Source organism: Myxine glutinosa, chromosome 5 (genome assembly GCF_964187855.1).
Source record: "Myxine glutinosa chromosome 5, kmMyxGlut1.1, whole genome shotgun sequence".
NCBI lineage: Eukaryota > Metazoa > Chordata > Myxini > Myxiniformes > Myxinidae > Myxine > Myxine glutinosa.
This window is the reverse complement of record NC_136265.1, coordinates 29611955-29637267: the sequence shown is the minus strand read 5'-3', so window position 1 is coordinate 29637267 and position 25313 is coordinate 29611955. Positions and strand designations below refer to the sequence as shown.

The 25313-nt window shown below is 47.6% G+C and overlaps 1 protein-coding gene across 1 annotated transcript in view; it reads right to left on the bottom strand.

Annotated features, from left to right (window-relative positions):
- LOC137427766 (uncharacterized) overlaps positions 1 to 25313 on the bottom strand; it is a 37240-nt gene that overhangs the window by 9374 nt on the left and 2553 nt on the right. The window contains exons 2-4 of the mRNA XM_068117488.2: positions 15041 to 15100; positions 13456 to 13509; positions 56 to 163 (exon numbers count right to left, since the gene is read on the bottom strand). Coding sequence (XP_067973589.2) covers positions 56 to 163; positions 13456 to 13509; positions 15041 to 15100 — 222 coding nt within the window. The remainder of the gene's footprint in view (positions 1 to 55; positions 164 to 13455; positions 13510 to 15040; positions 15101 to 25313) is intronic.

The window sequence follows — 25313 nt, the reverse complement described above, 5'->3', positions numbered from 1 at the left end:
AATTGCTGAACCTTTTGGTGTGGGTGTGTGTGGGGTAACAAGCCTCTGAGCTCACCATCTGCATTGCAAGAATCTTCACTCAGTTCTTCTTTCACATGGATGTTGTTTGAAGTTGGAAGAGCATCATCATGGCGAACCCTCCTCTCAATGGCACCAATTTCACCTGCACAAAATCCAATGTTAGTGCAAAGAACACAGCGTTTTAATTCTTCAATATATGCTAAGCTCAGCATTGACGACAGTTTGAAACCTGCAAGTAGGAGCGTTGGGTTATGGCAGTTATTGATGGAATGGTGGAATTAAACAGCGTCAGGAAGTGGTTCTACAAATTGGAGGGGGGGGGGGAAAAGAACAAAGAGTGAAGGGTGGTGAAGGTGGTGATCTCAGCAAGGATTTTGGGGATTTTTCCTGGTCACCTTTTCCAGAAGAAAGCACGCATCCAGGAGCAGCTGGAGAGGGTTGGCGACTCAAAGTGCAGATGGAACCAGACCAGAGGACAGGTGGCAATATATATCGTTACGGATCGCAGATTAGATGTTATTTACCGAGCGGTGGTATTGCCGTGACCTAACAGTTCCCCCGATTCTTCCCCAACTCACCCGATTCCACCCGAACGTTGGCCAAATCGCGCTACGCTAAATCAATGATTGGAAAGGACACAACGACTGGGATAAATGAAACGACGCAAGGGGTACAGTTCTCAAGACCTCCGGAGGAGGGTATAATTAGTGGTGGAGAAAAGGGGTAGATTACAAGGTAGAGTGAGGTAAAAGACACAGAAGAGATGGGCACTTAAATACAATCTTATCTTATCCCAGACGGACCACAGACAAACGGAACAAGGCTGACTTACACAGGGATTGATGGCAGGAAGGGACAGGCAGTCGATAGCACAAGGTGCACCTTGGCTCAGGGACAGGATAAAGCACGGTGCAGTCCAGAGATGCGGGGAGGTGTCACAGCGCTCGGAAGGGACGTCTCTCTTGCTTCAAGCTCAGCGCGCATCTGACGTCACCACTCCCTCGGCTGCGCATGCTCAACGGGGAGTGACACGCCCTCGGCTGGTTGGCTCCGCCCCAGATGGGACCGGTCCGCCGCTTCCATTGGGTGCGGGGGTTACCGGGCTCCGCCCTTGACAAGGAGCTGACAGGGAGCCCCTACACTCCCTGTGCACGCCGCCGCCATTGCTGTTGTTGTTGTTGTTGTTGTTTCTGAACCATGAGGAAGAGCTGCGGGGAGGTATTGGGAGGTCCTAAACTTCCTAACGGTGCCATACAATCACATTCTGGTGCAACGAAGGGTCAGAATTAATGGAAACGAATCCTTAACTGACATAGACTAAGAATAACTAGCAAGATGTCCTATAGTTGTCTACGTGAGATGCGGTGGACCTGGATGCGACATTTAATGGGGGGAAATAGGGGGAGGTCGGGTCTACAGAGTGTTGTTTACAGAAAATGGGACTAGGGAATGGGGGATTGGGGATAGTTGGGAAGTATTGAGGAAATAGGGGAATATTTACAAGCGGATATGGATGGATGCAAATCCCATATCCGCAACAATATATATATATATATATATATATATATATATATATATATATATATATATATATATATATATATATATATATATATATATATATATATATAGAAACGCAAAAGAAACTTACCACCTTTGAAACCTGTAAATATCAACAATACTGCAAAAAATGCAGCCGAGCCCGCAGCACTAGTGAATCTGGACCTCTTTATGATGCAAATAAGGGCCCTTATGGTCAAGTCGAGTGAAGACATGAAAATAGTGGGGGAACAATTGGGAAGCCAAATTGGGGGCCTAGAAGTCAAATTTGGGGGATTAGAAAGCGAAATTGGGGGATTAAGGAAAGAGATGGGAGAAATGAGGGCCGATAGTGAGGGAATGGAAAGTATAATGGGGGAGCGATTAGAAAGCCAAATTGGGGGGCTAGAAGGCAAATTAGGGGGCCAATTGGAGGACGTGGGTAGCCAAATTGGGGAAATGAAGGACGGGTTAACGGGATTGGAAAATAGGATGGCCACCCAGGAGAACCAAATGGAAGGGGTGAAGAATGGGTTAGAGGGGTTAGAAAACAATATGGAAGGCAAATTAAGAGAAATAGGGGAGCAATCCGCCCGGGAAATCAAACGAATGGGAGAGCAGCTAGAAGAGGTAAAAATCGGGCTAGAAACCAAATTGGACACCCACAAGGGGGAGCTGGAACAGATGAGGGCGGCATCCAGGAAATAGGAGAGATGGGGGAGGATATAAGGCGCGGGGTGAGCGAAGAGGTCGCGGGAGTACGCGAGGAGGTAAAGCGGGGTGAGGAGCGCATGGAGAAAGAGGTGAGTTACAGCACAGCTCGGTTACAGGGGGGCATAGAATATCTGACGCGAGGAGTAGAGCAGCTGACAGTGGGACAAAAGGAGTTAGGGGAGCAGGTAGAAAAGAACACAGCCGTAATAGGGGGCTGAAGGCGACACAGAAAGAGATAAAGAAAGAACTAATAGCGACGAAAAAGGAATGTCAGACAGTACATGAGGGACTGACGAAGAGGTTAGAGGAGGTGGTAGAGCCAATGGAGACGAAAGAACGAGAAGTGAGGAAGCACATGGAGACGACCAAGGTAGCATTAGAGGAAGAAATTGAAGGGGCGCACCAGGAAATAAACGAGGTGAAACAAAAATTAGAGGAAGTGGAAGAGGGGGTAAGTGAAATTAAAAAGAGACGGAGGGAAACTAAGAAGGAGCTGAGGGAGGAAGTGATGGATTATGTACAAGGTCTGTACTCAAATCGTGATGATGTACTTGCTAACCAGATAAAGAGTTTGCAGGTGGTGGAGGAGGAGCGACGAGGAAGAGGCGCCGAGGTGAGTGGCGATATGTTCGGAAATGTATATGGTGTGAGGGGAGGTTCAGCGAGCTTGGGTGTTGGTCTACACCCGGGCGTTCGTGAGAGGCCACTGGTTAGGTGTGCGACTGGTGCAGAGTGCGTGGAAAGAGGATGTGTGCAAGGATGTCCGACCATGGGGAGTGCGAAAGGTATTGGTGAGCAAGGGTGTGCGAGTATGGAGTGGGTAGCGGGTTGCGGAGGGGCGACCCAGGCATCGACACTGACAGGGGTAGTTTTCAGAGGGACGGGGGGATGCACGAGAGCCCCCCGGGAATAGTGTACTGTGGGGGCCCGAACGGTTCGGCCCCGCGCTAACCCCGCAAGGAGCGACGCACGGGGTCCGGCCTTCGGGCACCCACAAGGTCCCACTCGCGCCGTATGACGGCAAGAGTGATCTGCGGGCGTACCTGGCGCAGTTTGAGTATGTGTGTAGGGGTAACGGTTGGAATCCGGACGAAGGTGGAGTACTTGTGGGGGCACTGCGCGGCGCGGCGGCGGAGGTGCTGACGGCGTTACTGCCGGGTGCTCTCACCCTGCCAGCCCTCCGTGCAGCCTTAATTAACCGATTCGGCATCGAACAGCAGAGCGAGCTTGTTAAAGCTCAGCTCGCGCAGCGAAAACGCAAGCCCCAGGAGACCATCGGGGAACTTGCCCATGACATTCGCCGCGCAGAAGGGATTGCACACGCGGACATGGCAGCGGTTCCCAGGAAAGCCTGGCGCTGGATCACTTTATCCAGGCCTTCCCGGATCCGGAGCTCCGACAACAGCTCGCCATGTGGCACCCGCAGACCTTGAGCCAGGCGGCTGACGCTGCGGCTCGTTGGGAAGCAGCGAGGCCCCTGGCTCGGGGAGGCGAGCGCCACGCCGTGGTGGTGCACCAGGTGGGACCCGTGATGGGTGGCGGCCCCCTAGGGGGTCCGCCCCCGAAGGGGGTCCTGACCTAGAGAGCATGGTCCGGAGGCTGGTGAACCAGTGTCTGGCGGGACCTGGACCATGGCAGGCGGCCCCAGAGGTGGCCCACGGAGGGCCACGATCAAATGCCCCAATTCGGACATTCAGGGGGAGAAATTTGGAATTCCAGAGGCAAGCACCTTACCAGGTGAGGTGCTACAATTGTAGCCGGATGGGTCACCGTGTGTGGAAGTGTCGAGCTCCGTGCCAGGACGCACCCCGGCAACCAAGACCAACAACTCCGCCCCGTGCGGGTCAGACTAGCCGACCCCAGACAACCCCCCGCCAGGGCCCGGGAAACTAGAATGTGCCGAACATACAGGGCCGTGTTCGGCAGTAGGGGATGGTGAAGCGCCCTCATTGACGCGACAGGTCATTCATTGTGGCCAAATTGGTACTGGTAGTTTGTCGATTCGGTGCAAAAATTGTCGGCGTAGGGGTAGACGCCGTAGTGGACACAGGAGCTAGCGCCACGATCATCAGCCCTGTGATCCTTAATTCGAGTGCGGGCGGCTGGGATAAAATCCAGCGTCTGGAAAATTATAGTTTGCAGCTGGTTACAGGGGTAACGGCCCCGATCATAGGGCGTGGTTTTGTAACCCTCAAGTTGTGGTCGGTAAGGAGAGAAATAGAGGTTTGGGTGGCGGAGTTGTGCGACCCATGCTTATTAGGGTTGGATTTGTTGACTGCCAGCGGTTGTAAAATCGATTTGTGCCGGGGGACCCTGCAAGTGGGAGTAGAAGAGCTACCATTGGAGGGGGTGAGCACGACCGAGAGGATGGAGCTGGAGGCTTCTGAGGCCGCGACCATCCCGCCGAGGCCATAGTGCCGGCCCGATGGTCAGCTCGGCCAACGTGGCAGGAGTCCTGCGGCCTGGTCGAACCAGTGGCAGCGCAGTCCATCCCGGGTTTAATCGTGGGCCGCACCCTTGTAAAAACGGACGGGCCGTCCGCGTAATTAATATTAGTACAGAACCATGCACTATAGTAAGGGGCACGAAGGTAGCTGGCTGCACCCCAGTTAAGGAAGTCGCGGCAGTGAGGGGCGAGAACGTCCAGCCGAGCCAGCCCCAGGGGGAGCCTTCAATAAGTAGAAGGAATTGGCCCGATCCCATTTGCGAGATGGTAAATCGAAGTAGCGTAGAGTTGGGAGGTACCTAGAGGGAGGCCTTACACAAACTAATTGGATCCCATTTGGATATCTTCTCCTTGTCCCCCGAGGATATTGGACATACGGGTCTGATGAAACATCAGATCCAGACCGGTGAGGCCCGGCCTATTCATCAGCCCACCCGACGCGACGGCTCCCTTGGAGCAAGAGGGAGGAAGCTGACGAGCAGGTAGAAAAAATGCTCGATGCAGGTGTCATCGAGCCCTCGGGAAGTCCTTGGATGTCACCTGTTGTGCTGGTCAAAAAGAAGAATGGGACCACGCATTTCTGCGTGGACTATCGCCAGTGAAACAACGTGACACTCAAGGACTCATATCCGCTGCCAATAAATGACCATGCCCTCGATGCCGTTGCGGGCTCAAATTGGTTTTCAACTTTAGACCTCAAGAGTGGGAATTGGCAGGTGGAGATGGATAGGGCAGGGAAGGAGAAAATGGCATTTTCCACAGGTAAGGGGCTGGATCAGTTCACTGTGATGCCGTTTGGTTTGTGTAACGCCCACGCCACCTTTGAGAGACTCATGAAGCATGTACTAGGCGGCATGCCATGGCAATCATGCCTGGTATACCTGGATGACATCCTAGTACATGCGAAGACATTCCCCCAGGCAATAGCTAATTTGGACCAGGTGTTTGGGTGCCTCAGACAGGCAGGGTTGAAATTGAGCCCGAGCAAGTGTACTTTGTTTGCAAGAGAGGTGGCCAAGGAACTATTGGCTATGCTGGCTGCCATGAACCATTTTCACCCGTACTTGTACGGGCGGAAATTTTTGGTTCCAACTGACCATTCCTCCTTGCAATGGCTCCTTCGGTTCAAGGAACCGGAGGGCCAAATTGCAAGGTGGTTGGAAAAGTTGCAGCAGTACGATTTTAATGTGACCCATAGGGCCGGGAAGGCCCATGGGAATGCCGATGCACTCTCTCGGCGTCCTTGTCTGGGGGAAAACTGTAAATTTTGTGCGAGACACGAGGAGAGGGAGCAATTGGGTGATTCCGCCCCTATCCTCGTCGTCCGTGCAACCCGGGTAAGAGGGCCAATTTTGCCACTAACCGCAGACGAAGAATTCGGAACATTGGCATGGAGCACGGCCCAGCGGGAGGATCCCGTGCTGGGACCGGTGTACGAATGGGTCAAATTGGGGCAAAGACCTAAGGGGGAAGAGGTCACCCCCCTCGGGGCGCCAACAAAGGCATATTGGGCTCAGTGGCAGACCCTGGAATTGAAGGATAACATCTTGTATCGCAAGTGGGTGGAGGTTCCCTCTGAGAGAACTTCCTGGCTGGTGATAGTTCCAAATAAATTCAAAAACATCATATTACAACAGGTGCATGGTACCCGCTCCGGCGGCCATTTGGGCAGGACAAAGACAACATCTCGGTTCCGCCGGAGGTTCTATTGGGTTAATATGGGGCGCGATATACAGGACTGGTGTCGGAGATGCGACGCCTGTACTGCTAAAAAGGGACCAGCATGGAGGATGAGGGCCCCCCTTCAATTACACCAGGTGGGGGCCCCCCTTGAGCGGGTGGCTATGGATATTCTAGGACCGCTACCCCGCACCAGCCAAGGTAATAAGTACATCCTCGTTGTAATGGACTATTTCACCAAGTGGCCGGAGGCCTATGCCCTCCCCAACCAAGAAGCCGGGGTGGTAGCGCAGGCCTTCATGGAAAGATTTGTATGTCGGCATGTGATTCCACAGGAGCTGCACACTGATCAGGGGGAGCTTGATCAGGTAGTCTGTTGGCCAGGTGAGGCCGCAGGTAGGCTCTGGGAGCCAGTTGTGTAGTGTTCAGTGGGGCCCGAGGATCCAAAGGAAGGACCCGGGTATCCCAATGCCAGAGAGGGCATTAGCAGGGTGAGAGAGCCAGGAGGGCCTTCCCCAGTGTAGGGTAGTCGCAGGAGCTAGGCAAGCTCGGGTGGTGACTCCAGTGGCGGAGGTGCGCAGGTAGGTAGACCTGCTGGTAGAGCCACACGACCCAGCCCCGAAATTGTGTGAGGGCACAGTAGGAAAAATTGGGGGAGTGAGACCCCAAATTGGAAGAGCACCACAGGGATGGTCAATGGGAATTGGTTTTTAGAACCACATAGAGTAAATATGGCCAATTGGATTGGCAGGGCAAGACCCCGGGTAGTTTAAAGAGTTAATGTTATTAGAGGATAACTTGGATGAAATCTCTTCGCACCATCCGCATCCACTCACCGAGGTGACGGGACTCCACACCAGGTTTTGTGAACTATTTGGAATGAAAGACGCATCATGACGTGGGTGAGACATTGTGTGTAATTCCATCCCTTCCTTCTTGGGAGAGATTGGCTAACAAATTCGGAATTAGGGGGAGATATGGGAGACAAGACAGGAGAGACGGAATTTGTAAATTGTGTAAATACGGGGAGGGGCAAGGGTAGTGCAGGTTGACATGGGGGGTGACGAACGGCTTTCTCCGCTCGCTCTCCAGCGCCCCTCATGTTTCATTACCTTGCATTGTATGTACCCTTGCGCCCTTTCCCCCGCTAACCTCTGCTTTGTCTTTCCTCCCCACCCATGGACCCATTTTCTTTGTTGATGGGAGTGTGCAGGTGCCCTGAGCTGTGCGGCTGCACCTTTGCGCTGCACCCTGCTACCTGTTGCCTGCACCGGTACACCTGATGGACCACACGTTCTGTGGCCTGGCACCTTTGCTTGAGCAGACAATTGCTGCAAGCGTTATCTTGCCCTGCGGACCACTGTTTTTTTTAGTGGCCCCAATGCCATGCAGTCGGACCACCTAAGCTGGCCCTGCTGGCCGGAATAAAAACAGACACGGTTTGTGCCTTTTTATGAATTACCTTTGGTGTGTCAGGAAAAGAAGACTGTAAGCTTTGACGATGGCACACCGAAGACGAAGCAGGAAGACGTCGCAACTCAGCAGCCAGCCAAGCACAAGACATCATTCATTGGTTTATGAAATGGTTTTTGTGCAATTTTGGATGATTGTGCATTTTGGTGTTTTTTGTGCATTTATTTTTATTTTTGTGCATATGGTGTATGGTGTATTGGTGCAGTGCATTGCATTTGTGTTTCCTCTTTTCAGAAATTCTTCTCTCCCCCACAAAAAGAACAGGTCCTGGGTTGTAGTATTGTAAATAATTAGTAGTCTTGTAAATAACATGCTCCCCACCGGCTTTATGTATAGTTTGAGGATTCTTTCCGTAATTCGGTTAATTGTGGGCGTGAGTCTGTTAGTTAGTACACAACGCAGTAGGTGGGACATATCTAGTGTTTAAAACTGTCGCACACAGGGTGTTAGGTTAAATGTAGAGGGTAACCACACCTAAGTGTCACACTAAGTTAAAAGGTAGAACTGACCCTTGCATCAGAACCGGTCGGGCTCACTGGTGTGTGGGTTCGGCTCGGGAAAAAAGCCTGGCGAAGGAGGGGTGCAGTGTTGCGGTTCTGAGAAATGTACATATTGATTAATAAAGGTTAAAGGTTTTGCCCCCATAGTTAGTCCACATGCAACACGTAGGACACCTTAGAACATTAGTTACAGTCACGTGAAAAAGTAAGTACACCCCATGTAAAGATTTGACTTTTTCAACATGTTTCAACATACAGCTATGTGATCTTCATTTCAACAATATTGATAGATAAAGGTGATATAATATAACAAATATCATGAAACATTTACATTTTGCAGTCCATTGTATAATTTAAATAAACATAAATGCAAATTTCGCATGTGTAAAAAGTAAGTACACCCTTAGCTCTAATATGTGGTATTGCCCCCTTTGGCAGAAACAACCTCAAGTAGGCGTTTCTTATAACTGTCTACCAGTCTCTGACATCGACTGGAAGAAATTTTTGCCCACTCTTCCATGCAGAATTCATTCAGCTGTGCGATGTTTGTGGGGTTTCTTGCATGCACAGCTCGTTTCAAATCCCCCCACAACATCTCGATGGGATTTAGATCCGGGCTTTGACTTGGCCATTCCAGAACGCTCCATTTCTTTCTTTTCAGCCATTCCTTGGTGGGTTTACTGGTATGTTTAGGGTCATTGTCATGTTGCAAGGTCCACCTTCGGTTGAGCTTCAACTTTCCGACAGATGGCCTCACATTATCCTCACGCACCCTCTGGTACAATGAAGATTTCATAGTGGATTCTATGATGGTGAGCTGCCCAGGCCCTGACGCAGCAAAGCTGCCCCAAACCATAATAGTTCAACCACCATGCTTTACAGTTGGTATCAGGTTCTTGTGGTCAATGCTGTCTTTGGTTTTCGCCAAACATGTCTTCTGGTACTGTGGCCAAATAGCTCTACCTTTGACTCATCTGTCCAGAGCACATTGTTCCAGAAGTGCTGGTCTTTGCCTAGGTGTTCATTGGCAAACTTTAGGCTTGCCCTGATGTTCTTTCTGGACAGCAAAGGTTTCCTCCTGGCACACCTCGCATGTAGATCAAATTTGTGCAGCCTCTTTCTAATGGTAGATTCGTGCACTTTAGGTCTCGTGATGACATTCTGGGGTTCTTCGAGACTTCTTTCAGCATCTTGCGGTCTGCTCTCGGGCTGAACTTGCTGGGTCGGCCTGGCCTGAACAAGTTGGCAGTTGTTTGGAATCTTCTCCACTTGTAGATGATCTTCCGGACAGTCGAATGATTGATTTCAAATTGTTTGGAGATCTTTTTAAATCTCTTCCCAGACTCGTAGGCATCTATAACTTTCTTTCTGAAGGCCTCAGAGAGCTCTTTTGATCTAGGCATGGTGACGCTGCACACTTCAACAACAAAGAGCAAACCAAACGAAATGTCTGAGGTTTAAATAAGACAGGTTCCTCCAAGATCCTCTCTAACGATGTTCTTATCATTTGCACCTGAGCTGGTGCACCTGATTCTAATTTTAGGTATTTGAAGTGGTGATAAATGTAGGGGTGTACTTACTTTTTCCACATGTGAAATTTGCATTTGTGTTTATTTAAATTATACAATGGACTACAAAATGTAAATGTTTCATGATATTTGTTATATTATATCACCTTTATCTATCAATATTGTTGAAATGAAGATCAAATAGCTGTATGTTGAAATATGTTGAAAAAGTCAAAACTTTACATGGGGTGTACTTACTTTTTCACGTGACTGTATGTCATAGTATATGTGAGATAAGGACATTTCCAATAGTGATACCTGCGTTGTGTAAAGAAATAAATAAGAGTAGGTCCCGTTCATTTTGCAGCCCACCCTCCAATCGACCTCATTGGGCACCATCCAGTCTGCGCCCCATTCCCCATTGCGCACCATCCAGTCTGCGCCATATTGCCACTCGCATTAGGATGCTCAAACCAGCCAAATGCCACGAGGTAGGCCTGGAAAAGGGGGAGGAGCGTGAGGTTGGGGGGTGTGGCCACGTCAAGCAGACGTCAAGGGCGGAGCCGGTAGGAGCCAACAAACCAACCAGGGCTCGGGTGGAATGGCGTGAGGGGCGTGGTCAGTGCGCGTCTGGCAGATTTGAGAAGGTTCGCTGGGCGGCGCTATATAACCGCAAGCACAAAGCCCTTCGAGAGGACTGTGCGGAGGAGGACTTGCACAATTTGCACTTTGCATAAGGACTCGTGAGGGAAGCCAAGCCTTGGAATTGTTGTGTGGAGGACTTATGCGCTAGTATCAAGAGGTGAAGAGGACTCTCGTGCGAAAGAATTGATAAAGACTGAAGGAATATACGCGCTCTGCAAGAGGACTGTTCAGGAGGCCTCGTGAGGCAAACGCATCAAGCAGCGCGTTCGAGTGCATTTATTACATACGCGACCGTGGTCGCCAGTAACCGCCAGCCTACCTTTCGCCGCATTCCACCCTATAATTGTCCGATCCGCGCCAACGACACGCGGGGAGTGCCCTGCCGTCTGTCCTATCATCTACACCGCCGTACGAGACGGGGACCCGGAGGACGAGCTGTGGACGCCATCCCTGGACCCTCAACCCTTGACCATCTACATCCCCGTGTGAGTGTGTGTGCGGGCCCGTTTGTCCAGGGGATAAGTTAAGACTGTTTTTAAGGCTTCACTGTGTGTACTTCTCCTTCTTCCTGTGCAAATTATTAATAAATCAATTGTTCTTCCTGTTTCTTCCTAATTCGACCGTATCAGTCTTTTCCTCCATTGGGTAAGCGTGGCACGATTCGGCACTGCTCAAATCGGGTTAGTTCCTGTTAACAGCTCGGATCACGGCTCGCTATCGCTCGGCGTTTCCACCTAAAACCGTGGTTATTTTCCTTGCTATTTTCCTTGGGTTATTTCCTTGCTTCCTGGGAGGTGCTGGTAATTAGGTAATAGGAATAATTCGGCCTACCACCCTATTCAGCGCTGACCGCAAGGAACGTCACAACCCCGGATCAAGTCGGCTAGATAAAAGACAAGGGGATTCATCCCCCCTTGGTAAGGGGAAGGCCGACGTTTCAGATCCACAACAATATTATTGTTATTAATTTTGGGGTAGAGTGATATATAGATCAGGTAGATCTGTGTAGATATCATGGTCCGATTATCGTGATAGAGAACGCCACATGTAATAAGTTTGTTTTGGGTGGTTTGTTCGCATAAGTGTATCTTTGTGATCATACAAGGATGATCCTTGTGCCAACTAGAGCAGGGATTATGTTAATTCCCGTGTTCGTGAGACATGGTGATTTGTCCATTGTCCCTTATGGCACCACACATAAACACGAGTGAGGAATCCCACCATTAAAAGCACCACACATAGCAAATAATAATAATGGAAACCTACCCAGAAGCCAGTTTGGGCGCTGCGGCGAACCACACTGTGGGGAAACACACATCGGAGCAAGCAGGCCAAAAGCCACGCCCTGGGGAACAGGGATTGGCCGGAGCAAAGCAAGAAGGAGCTCGCTGAGTGGTGAAGTAAGAGCAAGGGAAGCGACATACTGATTGGCCACCGACCGATGGGATGGGGAGGAGAGCGCGAAGCGCTCGGCCAATGGTGAGGGACTGACGCCAGAAGAACATTCTCGAGGTCGAGAGGCGACAGACTGATTGGAAGAGAGGATCTGTGACGTCAGACGACGGGCGGTAAAATAACTCGCTGGCTGACAATTTCTCTCCCTCCGACAGGGGGATAGGAGTTTAATCCTGGGCGCTGCGGCGCATCTCTCCCTCCGACTCTCACCCCGGCAGGGTTAGGGTTAGGGTCGGAGCCCAGTTTAATCCTGGGCGCTGCGGGCATCTCTTCCCTCCGACAGGAGGGTGCCATATGGGCTCCGACAACTCCCTCCTCCTCTTGCTACCTTGCTGACGCTGTCCTCTGCCCTCGGCTCGTGTCCCTCGTTCCGGACCTCGCGAGAAAACGATACCAGGACAGCGGGCTCCAGGCAGCGATCGGAGACGTGGCGAGTTTTGCAGACGGAGAGTGGCTGTTTTGCCGGGCATAAACGACGCATGGACGAGCGCTGCTTGCTGCTGGAGCGTGACGCCGGTTAGGCCGAGCGGCGCATGTAAGCGAGTGGACTGTGGCCTTCCTCCCCGCGCGGGAACGGGGGGTGGGGAGGAGGGAGGAAGGCCTGGACGATTTCGGACAAGGTTCAAGCCGCTCGCAGCTGAGTCCACGATAATCCCACACCAATATTCACTACAGTTTATTTCTTCCTGTGTCTGTGTGCAAGTCTGGTGTGTGGGATCCCAAATTAGGTTTTAGTTTTTATCGTCACGTTTCATTGTCCCGGCATTCCTTTAAAATAAATATTTTCATCATTTTCCCCTGTACATTTTACATCGGTTTTCGCTTGAGTTAATTTCCATAGGTTTGAAGGCTGCCGTCAGGATCCGTTAGGTAAGTGAGTTTGAGCATCCTCACCCTCCTCCTCCTTACCCTCCTTCCTCCCCGCATGTATGAACTCTACCATATTTGAACTGAACGCCTTCGGAGTTAAAGCTTGCTCGGCTAATCTGTTTCCTGGTAAAGATTTTAATCGCCAGGAACACGACAGTATAAAAACCACCGTTTAGAGGCCATTTTTCCCCGCAAAGCGGGGGTTTGCCTTTTCGGGGACCGTGGTTGTTGTTGTTTTTTGGTTCCCCTTTTTGAAGCAATGTTTTACGGCCGGATGCCCTTCTTGCCGCCAACCCTGTTTGTCGCCTTTTTACGATAAACAGGGAATTACCAGTGTACTGGTACTCAATTTGCCGACCTCGGAAGGATGACAGGCTGAGTCAACCCCCCTGACGTTAATTCAGCGATCGACCGGGATTCGAACCCAGCATCCTTGGATCCTAAGCTGGCACCCTAGCCGCTAGCCCAACACCAGGGACTCATGGCAGTATAGAAGAACAAAATATAATATTGTGGAATCCAACGTCAACGACAGCGCTGCAACACAATTCTCATAAATCAAGTATTGTTACCTTCAAGTTGAACAATAGTGTTTGATTATTACCTTGTGAAGGAGATCCATTCGTCAGGATAGGTTGCACCTTCACTATAGAAGATTCTGCAAAAAAAGAAAAACCTGCTCTGAAAAGCAATAATGAACTGGCGCACACACACACATACTTTGAAACCTTGCAGGTCTCAGTCCCATCTCCTGAAACCCATGCACATGTGGAGATAGCAGACAACAACACCTTTCATGAAGCCTGGATATGGAGAAAACAACCAATGACACTCGCATACCTACATTGTTCTCCAGTAGCTTCCCCCTGCTCACATTAAACTCCTATCCCTCAATTCCTACTTGTTTCCCTCCCCTGCCTTTTGTCCAGTTCCTCCCCATTGTCATATTGGGGAAAATGTCAGGGGCTTAGAAAAGGCCCCTTTATATGGTATCTGCCAAGTGGCAAACAACAGAAAAGAAGGGACATTCAAAAATTTTGTGTGCATGCAGCACTCACTACCCTTGTGTTCTTTGGAGGAACCAAGTAATGCTCTCGAAAGATTCATATAAAGGGGTGCCAATTCGATTCAGAGAGCCACATGAATAAGTCAATGTATTTTATTTGCCAGATGTAGGGTGCCCCTTTATGTGAACTTCCCATATGTGGGAAGAAAGGATGTATGCAATGTAAAGCCCTTAATGGCACAGCCTGGATTAAAAAAGAGCTGTTCAGGTTCCCAGTGAGCCAGAAGCAGAAAATAGCCCGTGGTGATCGCACTGGTAAGATCACGAGCTCTAACAAGCCTCATGGAGAGCAAAATGCGAGTCGGCATCAGAACACTGTCTCGACTAATGGATGGCGTGAAATAAACCGCAGGCCAAGCCGACTGGCAAAGACAACCACCGAGCACCGAGGAGGAAGTGCCTATTCAGATGAATGTAGGAATGGCGACACCTAAACTCCTCATTTAACCAACACCTAAACTCCTCATTTAACCGACCTGCCATTTACAATTTCACTTCACCATTGTCCGCGTTTCCATGTCACTTCAGTGGCAAAATGTATCGCCCAGGAATACCGCAGAGGATTTGGGGGCGGACTTGAGGAAAATGCATTTTCTTTTTCAATGAAAGTACAAAAAATAAATGTTGCTTTTTCTGTTGATAACACAAAATGGAATTTAGGGTTTTTAGATGAAAGAGGCACTTTTTTGAAACGGAAAATCACTGCCCTTACAAGTCAAGTAAAGCAAAGTAGGCAAGAAGAAAATATAACGTTGTGGAATTCAATCTCGATGACTACTCAACACAATTCCCATTAATGAACATGATTAAATAATTAAATTGATATACGTGGGAAATTTACATGCCCAGACCAGGAATCGAATGCAGGTCCTCTGGAAAACCATACCAGAGCTCTGCCAGTTGAGATATCTGGGCAGCCCTGACCAAGCATGTAATTTTCCCACACATATGATTGCCACTCTCTTTCCGTCAATGCTTCTGGGGCACACTGGTATGGTTTTCCAGAGGACCTGTGTTCGATTCCTGGTCTGGGCATGGAGTTTTCCCACATATATCAATTTAACAATTCCCATCATCAAGTATTGTTACCTTCCAGTTGAACAATATTATCTTTGAATCTTACCTTGTGAGGGAGATATATTTATAGGTACAGGTTCCACCTTCACCACCACAATAGAAGATTCTGCAGAAAAACAAAACCTGCTTTTAAAAGGCAATCACAGACACAGACACAGACACACACAGACACAGACCTCCCATTAGCAATTTGCGAACAATTTCAAATACGAGCTCAGATGGCTGTTCATGTCGAGCAGGAACGTAAATCTCTTGAAAGTTTTAGTTTTGACCTCATTTACACCACAGAAACGAACGATCTCAATTGCACCGAAACAACAGAAGCCACCCTGATTATCGGCAAATTTATGAAAGGCAAACAGGAATAAATACCAAACTACACAGATTAATCTAAAACGATAGTCTTTGATTACAAGGCAACTGAAAATGACAAGATAAATAAAAAAATTAACAAGCATTCTGAGTATTGCGCTGCAATACATGTCCCCTACCAAAGTTCAAAGTGCCATAACTTAGTCAAAAATGATCGAATATGCTAATTTATGCACGGTTGATGCTGGTTTTCAAACTTGATCTGAGGTATGCTGAGACATCTGTGTCACGCCTCGCCTCGTTGATAAGCCCGCAAGGTCGCTCCGTGGAGCAGCCTGCACGTATTGCACTGTGTGAATTATATAAATGATTACCAACTCACGGTCTGAGGTACTAGCGATTCAAGAGATATCCATTTTTTTTCAATATTTTCGTTTAATTAACGATATCTGCCAAACCACGTGCCCTATCGCAAATTCCAAAAGGACATTTTAGTAGACTGATATGCTGAACAGATTTGTGAAGTTTCCCCTCGATTGGAATAAAAATGAGGGAGGAGCTCGGTTTTAAAGGTTCATGATTAAAAACGTCATAACTCTGAAACCATCAGTAATTTAATATATTTTTCGGTTCACGATCAATGATCGATGTGTATATATATATATATATATGTTGCTCAGCTTGGCTCCGCCCCTCCCGAAAGCGCGCGGTGTCGCGCTGTTGACGTTCGCGAAATGAGGCTGAGGACGCGCAGTGCGGCTTGAGGAGAACTCGAGAATAAACAAGAGATATCCATTTAAAAAAAAAAAAATTCGTTTAATTAACGATATCTGCCAAACCACGTGCCCTCTCGCAAATTCCAAAAGGACATTTTAGTGCTGAACAGATCTGTGAAGTTTCCCCTCGATTGGATCAAAAATGAGGGAGGAGCTCGGGTTTAAAGGTTCATGCTTAAAAACGTCATAACTCTGAAACCATGTGACGCATGACGTCATGCTCATTGACTTTTTTGTTCGTCATGGGTATGCGATTCTGCCTGCAAAGTTTGGCCTCGATCTGTTCAGCCGTTGCAGAGAAAAAGGGGTTTTCGTGTTTTCACGTTTTCACGAAAAACAATATGGCGGCCGAACCACGTGACCTGTGACGTCATAATTACCATTAAAATATTCTACAGACAGAGTCCATCATATGGTGAAAATTTTATCTCAATCGGTCCTATTATTGCAGAGAAATTGGTTTTTAAAGGAAATTACAACTTAAATGGCACTGAGTTAAGGATCATCAGAATTATCAGAATTACCAAAGTTCAAAGTGCCATAACTTTGTTTAAAATGATCGAGCCGTCGTGAAGTTCGAACTTGACCTGTAAATTATCATGAGGAAACCATGTACCAAGTTTGAAATCATTAGCATTAAGCGTTTAGAAAAAAAGTCCGGAAAACTGTTCTTTGCGTGACGGACTGACGGACTGACGGACGGCGTGCAAACCTGTAGTCCCCTCCGGTGTACACCGGTAGGAGACTAATTACCAATGGAGAGCAAAAGGGAAGAAAAACAAAATAAATTGGTTGGAGAAGAACAAAAATAACGGAGTCGTTATTCCTTTCAAATGTGTTGAGAGGACACTGGGGTGGAGAGGTTGGAATAGCACATCGAAAGGAGAGAATACCGTTTTCTACCACAGGCAGAAATCACTACATCAGATTACGAGCTTTGGCTCAGTGAACGCACCCTAGGGGTGTCAGCAGTGTGCAAAATGGTGCACCGATCTCAGGAACAAGAACCCTGAATGTGTCCATGGCACAAGAACAGCCACAGTGGCAAAACCATTTTGAAGAAAATGTGGAGAAGCCGTAGTACGCCACCAGGGCACAGGTTGGCACAGTGTGACAGACCCTCCTCTCCCCAACCCTCTCTCTTCCACAGATCTACCGACATCCCTGTACTCTGCTGTTGTAGTGCTTCTATGTTTTCCTCTCTCTCCCCTTCTTGTCTCCCACTCCCTTAATTGTATGTTTTATGTGTCCGTGCATGTTTTCATGTTTCACGTGTTACACGTGTTCATTCTTACATGAGCCTCAACTGTGTATGCAAATAAACAAACAAACAAACAAACAAACAAATAAATAAATAACAAATAAAAAAACCTAGAGAGTGTCGTCAGCAAAAAAAAAACCTGTGGGGGATTGACGGTTATTTCCCCACAGTTTTTGGGAAGGTTTTAAAAATATGTCACCTGAATTTGAGGTGCACCCCCTTTTCAGCCTCTTATGGGAGGCAGATCCATGTGGGAAGCATCACCCCATGACAACTTACTGTCTTGATGCATTGTACCAAATTTGGTCCGTATCGCTCAAACAGTTGTGGAGATGTTTTCGTGAAAATGAAGGATTCAGGGAGGGGGCCCAAGGCCCCCTTTTAAGGGAGATACGCTCATGAGGAGCACAACTTAAGATTAGGGCATGGTCCCAATGCCTCGTGGGGAGTTTTGTCTGGATCTGTCTGGCGGTTTCTCAGAAGAAGATTTTTGAATAAAATACTGTCGCGTTCCTGGCGATTAAAATCATCCAAGTTGGTGTTACCAGCCATCGCGCTCAATGTCCTGCTTCCGGAATGTTTTATTATTGAGTGCCATTAAATGCGCGATTCTAGCTCGTGTCTAATGTGGTGCGATAAGGGACATCGGGAAAAATCACAGAGGGAACAACCTACAAGGAATTAATTAAGCTAATCCCTAAATAGCTAAATAACATGCCCTGCCCCCTCGTGATGGGGACGAACATACAAACTTAATCCCAACACACGGTCTAAACAGGTACTTATTAAATCAATGTTTCTACCTGACATTCGGAGCACCTCCCTATACAAATCTACCTTGACTAAAGTATCCCAACCCCCACAAACGTAACAATACCAATATATGGGGCGTCTCTGTCCTCCCCTTCTCCCCCTTTAACTCCCACTATCGGGGGCACATCTGGATGGGGAGTACAACTCCACGAGACCTTGTTGTCCTGATTGATACATTGTACCAATTTTGGTCCATAATCGGTCGGGTAGATTGTGAGAAGTCATTTCGTCAAATATTAACGGACGTATAGACACTGGGACCCAATCAATGAGGTTATTTCAGATAAATAACTTAATGTGGAGTCAAACCACAGATTCATGGAGTGATTGAAGTGACGGAGTGACTGATTTACACTCATGCAGTGATTGAAGTGATGGAGTGACTGATTTACACTCATGGAGTGATTGAAGTGACAGAGTGACAAGTGACAGAGTGATTGATTTACGCTCATCGGGTGATTGAAGTGACGGGGTGACTGAATTACACTCATGGAGTGATTGAAGTGACTGATTTACACTCACAGAGTGATTGAAGTGACCGATTTACGCTCATGGAGTGATTGAAGTGACGGAGTGACTGATTTACGCTCATGGAGTGATTGAAGGGATGGAGTGACTGATTTACGCTCATGGAGTGATTGAAGTGACTGATTTACGCTCACAGAGTGATTGAAGTGACCGATCTACGCTCATGGAGTGAATGAAGTGATGGAGTGACTGGTTTACGCTCATGGAGTGATTGAAGTGACGGAGTGACCGATTTATGCTCATGGAGTGATTGAAGCCATGGAGTGACTGATTTACGCTCATGGAGCGATTGAAGTGACGGAGCGACTGATTTTCGCTCATGGAGCGATTGAAGCGGGAGTGACTGATTTACGTGCATGGAGTGATTTAAGTGATAGTGACTGATTTACACTCATGGAGTGACGAATGCACCACAAAAAAGAGTACCAGAGGATCTGACGGTGAAAGTTGGATGTGACTCCTCTCCTCTCAACTGCCTCCTCCGTGGTCAAAATTCCTATCCAAAAATCTCCACAAATCTCTCAAAATCAAAACTTCCAAATTTACTGTGAACATCCCTCGACACAGTCTTTCCTCATGGTCCTCCCTCCACAATCAACTCCACATCGTCTTTCCATCATTGAACCAATGGACCTCCCAGGAGAGTCAGCTCAACTTGCAGTGAATTTGAAGCAGCCACAGGAAGCAGATTGTAAATTCATCAATATAAATATTTTCAAGCATTTGTGTGTACAACCCCCTCACGCTCTCACGCCCTCATGCCCTCAACGGTTTCTCACGATTATTCTGCTCGCGAAGCGAAAGGCAGGGTTAGCATTCAGGTACGTACGTGCGTGTCTGCATTTCAGTAAAGTAAAGTGCATGCCATGTCAGCATTTTAAAAATTCATCTTCTCGGCAACCTTTGGTCCGATTGACATGAAATTTTCACCTTAGGAGGGCCTCCTCCTGAAGAATATTTTTGTGAATATTATGACGTCACAGGTCACGTGGTACAGGCGATATTGGAAAAACCAAAAAACGTTGCACCTCTATATCTCAAAAACCGCTGCACATAAATAATTGAGACAGGTCTCATTGCAAAGAACTCTCCATGTGGAATAACATATGTGAACTAGAACGCCACTCAGGAGAGCGCATACTCCCGCCGTGGGTTTAGTTGGAATAATACGTTTTGTTTAACATCCCCTCTCCCCAAAACAATAAATGAAAAAGAAAGTAAGCCCTTACTGTCAGAGAATTAATTTTGATATATCTCGGAATTAGAGGAGAAAAACATCATTTAAGAATAAGAATAAAAGCTTTAATGCAGTAAAACAGAAAAAATCTTTCCCAAAAGAATTTCCCAAAGAAATTCCTGGATCCGGAATAATATCCTGAGCTTCACCAAAAACTAATCAATTCTTCCTTATCCCAAGGGCAATCATCCCACCAACTTTCATCCAAATCCGTTCAGAACTTTTCCAGATATCTTGTTCACGAACACACACACACACACACACACACACACACACACACACACACACACACACACACACACACACACACACACACACACACACACACACACACACACACACACACACACACACACACACACACGATCGAATGCGTTACTCCCTCACGGGAGTAATAAACCTGAAATTCGCAGAGCCAGAACCAGAATTATTTATTTTGTCTGGGAAGCCCATGTGAGGTTTCTTCTTCAGCCTCTCACAACCCTGGGTGAATATGCGATCTTTTTTTAAAAAGTTGGAATTTTGCCAAATCTGTTTTATTCGTTTGTTAATATACCTCAGCCATTGGCAAATCTGGAACTAAGTCTATTTAAGTTCATCAAATACTGACACCGCGACTGACATTCGCTGAGCTAAATGTTGATATCTCTTCTGAGGTAAAAAAACAAACAAACAAAAAAAAAACAGTTTTAAAGCATTATACGTATCAAACGATACATTTTATGAAACGGGGAAACCTAATACACACTTTGGTGGTTTTAAAATGACAGAATATGTCTTTATTAGAAAAACAAAATGAACATTGAAGACGACGCTGCTAAATAAATACACCGCTCTAACGCATAACCACGAGTTTAAACTACATTTATAACAAATATGAAAACCATTTTCATATCACAATGTTAAATATAGAATATATAGAAGATAATGTCAAAAAAAAATGAGCCCTATCTTCCAATGGTAAAAAAATCCTTCAAAAAATTCCTGGATCGGGAATAATATCCTGAGCTTCACCAAAAACTAATCAATTCTTCCTTATCCCAAGGGCAATCATCACACCAACTTTCATCCAAATCCGTTCAGAACTTTTCCAGATATCTTGTTCACAAACACAAGAACGAACACACACACACACACACACACACACACACACGCATTACTCCCTGGCGGGAGTAATGATGACGTCATAGGTGCCACCGTTATGACGTCGTAATTCGACAAGTAAAAGACTTTATCCGATCAGGATGAAATTTCTTGAGCATCTTCTCGGTATAAATTCAGGAATGAATGCATGAATGATCGTTTTAAGGCCATTTTCCCCACGAGAGCGGGGGTTAGCCTCCGCTCGCTTCGCTTGTCGCTTCGCTACACTACGTTTCCTCGCTGTCGCTGTTGCTACGTCGCGACTGTCGCTAATGTCACTACACTTCCTCGATCCTATCGGTATAAATTGAGGCAGAAATAAAATTATAATGACGTCGTAGGTCACGTGGTTCGGCCGCCATATTGTTTTGAGTGAAAAGCCTGAAAAACTACTAAAATCCAATTTTCTCCAAAACGACTGAACAGATCGAGGCCAAACTTTGCAGGCAAAATCGCATACCCATGAGGAACAAAAAAAGTCAGCGGGCATGACGTCATGCGTCACATGGTTTCGTACTTATGACATTTTTAAGCATAAACTTTTAAAACCGAGCTCCTCCCTCATTTTTGATCCTATCGAGTGGAAACTTCACAGATGTGTTCAGCATATCAACAACAACAACAACATGCATTTTAAGGCCATGTTCCCTGCTAGAGCGGGGGTTAGCCTTGCGGTCCCCATGACAATCTTCTCCATTTTGCCCTATTTTCTGCATCTCTCCTTGTTAACCCCCTTGCCCGCATTTCTTCTTCCACCATCTTTAGCCAAGTCTTTCTCGGTCTTCCCCGTCCTCTACTTCCTTCTACATTAACTTCCATCACTCTTCTCAACCAGTCACTTTCATCCTTCCTCAATACATGACCAAACCATCTCAACCTGTTCCTCTTCACAGCATCAATCACAGGCAATATTCCCATCATCTTTCGCAATTCATCATTTGTCTTCCTCTCTCTCAACGATACTCCGCACATCCATCGAACCATTCGCATTTCCACCCTTTCCAGCCTTCGTTGCTGCTCTACGTTCATTACCCATGTCTCGCTCCCATAAATCATAACACTTCTCACACATGCAGCATACACCTTTCCCTTCAGCTTCAGCGACACTCTCCTCCTCATCAGCACGCCACTCAGTTCCCGAAACTTCTTCCATGCACATCTCACTCGAGCAACCGTTGCCGAGTCTGATCCACCTTCTCCATTCAGCATGTCTCCGAGGTAGCAAAATGTTTTCACACCTTCCAGCTTCACGCCGTCTCCAAGATCCAACTCAACATTTCCTCCATCTGCAGCTCCCTCTGTGCACACCTTACATTTGAATGTAGCTGCCACACTGGTTAATGACCCTCTCAGACCACTACATTTTTGATGAACCCACTCAGCACACATTGTACATTGAATGGAGTTCACTCTGACACCCTTCCTGCACACAGCACACGGCCACTTCCCAGTTCTTTCCACCTCACCACATGCTTTACCACTTGCCATCACCTTTGTCTTTCCGATATTCACCTTCAGACCTTTTGTCTCCATACATTCCTTCCACTTGTTCATCTTTTCCTTCAATCCATCCATACTTTCCGCAATCAACACCAGATCATCTGCATACAACAACTCCCACGGTAAACCCTCCTTTACGGTCTGAGCCAGCACCTCCATCACAGCTACAAATAGTAGTGGACTTAGTACCGACCCCTGATGCACTCCCACCTTCACCTCAAACTCACCACTGTTCCCGTCCTTCGTCCTTACAGCTGTGCGTGCTCTTTTGTACATTGCCATCACTACTCTGATCAACCATTCCTCCACTCCTAACTTCCTCAATGCCCATGTCAATACTTTGCGTGGAACCCTATCGAATGCTTTCTCCAGATCAACAAACCCAAAAAACAACTTCTTCCTCTTATCCATGTACTTCTCCTGCAACTGCCTCACAATGAAAAGCGGATCTGTCGTTCCTCTTCCTGGCATAAATCCAAACTGCATTTCGTCGATCTTCACTTTCTTCCTTATCCTCCTCTCCAACACCCTTTCCAATACCTTCATTCCATGCTCCAATAACTTTATCGCTCGGTACGAGCCACACTCCAGAGGGTCACCTTTCCCCTTGTATAGAGGGATGAGGGTACTCAGTTCCCAATCCAATGGAATGCGGCCTTCTTTCACCACCAGATTACAGATCTCTGTCATTCTCTTCACACCCCAACTTCCTGCTGCCTTCAACATATCTCCCACAACTCCCGTCGGCCCTCCCGCTTTTCCACTCTTCATTGCTTTTATCGCTTCCTCAACTTCCTTCTCAGTTATCTTCTCTGCCTGTCCTAAAACTGGGTTACTCTCTATGTTGCCATCCCATTCATTCTCTGTATTCAACAGCATTTCCATATATCTTTTCCATCTTCCTTTAATTCCATCTGGGTCGACAACGATTTGTCCCACTTCATCCTTCAAGCAACTTATCCCCATCACATCACACCTCTCTTTCGCTATGTGCTTTGCAATCCTGAATACTGCTTTCTGACCCTCTTCCGAATCCAAGCGTTCTCCGAACATTTTCCTACATGCCTCCTGCGCCTTTGCTACCTCTTTCTTAGCAGCCTTCCTGGCTGCCTTATAACTTTCATGCTCTGCTGTTTCTGCTCCCGTACCCTTCGCCTTCTGCCACTCTTTGAACTTCTTCCTCTTCTCGTCAATCCTCTTTCCAACCTCAACATCCCACCACCATGTTTCCGAGTGCCTCTGTGGTCCTTTTGTCCATCCACATACCTCACCAATGGCTCCCAACAGACTAGCTTTCAGACATCCAACCACTTTCAAGCTCAACCACATCATCCTCTACCCTACTCAGCCTCTCTTTTAATGCCTCCCTTACTTTCACCTCTTTCAACCTCCACACCTTCATTCTCGGTTGGTACTTCACCCGCCGAGCTCTCCTCGCACCTTTCACCCTTATGTCGCAGACAACCAAGTGGTGCTGTGAAACAGCCTCCTCCCCCGGGATCACCTTTGTGTCCCGGAGGTGCCCCCTATCTCGCCGACGCACCATCAGGTAGTCAACGGTTGTCGTCGACCCACCTGACGTGTATGTAACAAGCTTATTGTCCTCTTTCTGGAACTGAGTATTACAAATCAACAAATCAGCTCCATCAGCAAACTCCAAAATCCTTTCACCTTCTCCATTTCTCACACCATATCCGTAACCCCCATGAACTCCCTCAAAACCATCCATACTCCTTCCCACATGTCCATTCAGGTCTCCTCCCACCACAACAACTTCCTCATCTTTCACATTTTCCATCAGCTTCTCTATCGCACACCAGAACTTGTCCTTCTCTTCATCGCTTCGACCAACCTGCGGAGCAGATCCCGAGATGACGTTCACCAAGAGCTTTCCAATCATCATTTTCACCATCATCAACCTATCACTCACTCGAGTCACACTCACCACACTGTCTACAAACTCCTCAGAAAACAGGACACCAACACCATTCACGCCCTCCGGGCACCCTTGCCACACAAACTTGTATTTCTGTCCCTGCCTACCCTTCACCATTCTCACACCACTTCCCTTCCATCTCGTCTCTTGCACACAACATATGTCCACTCTTCTTCTGACCAATACTTCCACCACTTCTCCTGATCTCCCTGTCATTGTCCCTACATTCCATGTCCCAAACCTCAGAAACCGATCTCCACTTCGGGCTGCACCCTGCCCATATGTAGTTGTAATTGTCATGGTTCTCTTTTTGAGGCAATGTTTTTATGGCCGGATGCCCTTCCTGACGCCAACCCTCTTAGTCGTCTCTTACGACACGCAGGGATACGGTGTACCTATTCTGACCAGGGTACACACTGGGAAACGTTTAAAACATGTAAATTCTGTGAGGGGAGGGGGGGAGGGGGGGGGCGTCAGCATCACGGCTGCGGTTTAAACATATTCCAACAATATCCAAACAGAACGATGAAAAAACAATCCGGGAAAAGTCTCCAAGCGAGAACGTGGATTTGAGAAAGAAGGAGCAGAGGCGGAAGAAAACGAGATACAGGGGGTGGGGCACAAGCCGAGACGAGGAGAGCGAACAAGCACGTGTCCGGGAGGAGAGAAAGAATCAATATAGAATTCTTTGTCTCAGGAGGTGAGGTGAGGGGGAGAAAACAAAATAAAAGAAACAAGCAATACAGCGAAGGAAATAACCCAAACCGACAAAACACCGATGGGGGGAGGGAAGCTCCAAGTCACCAGGCCGCG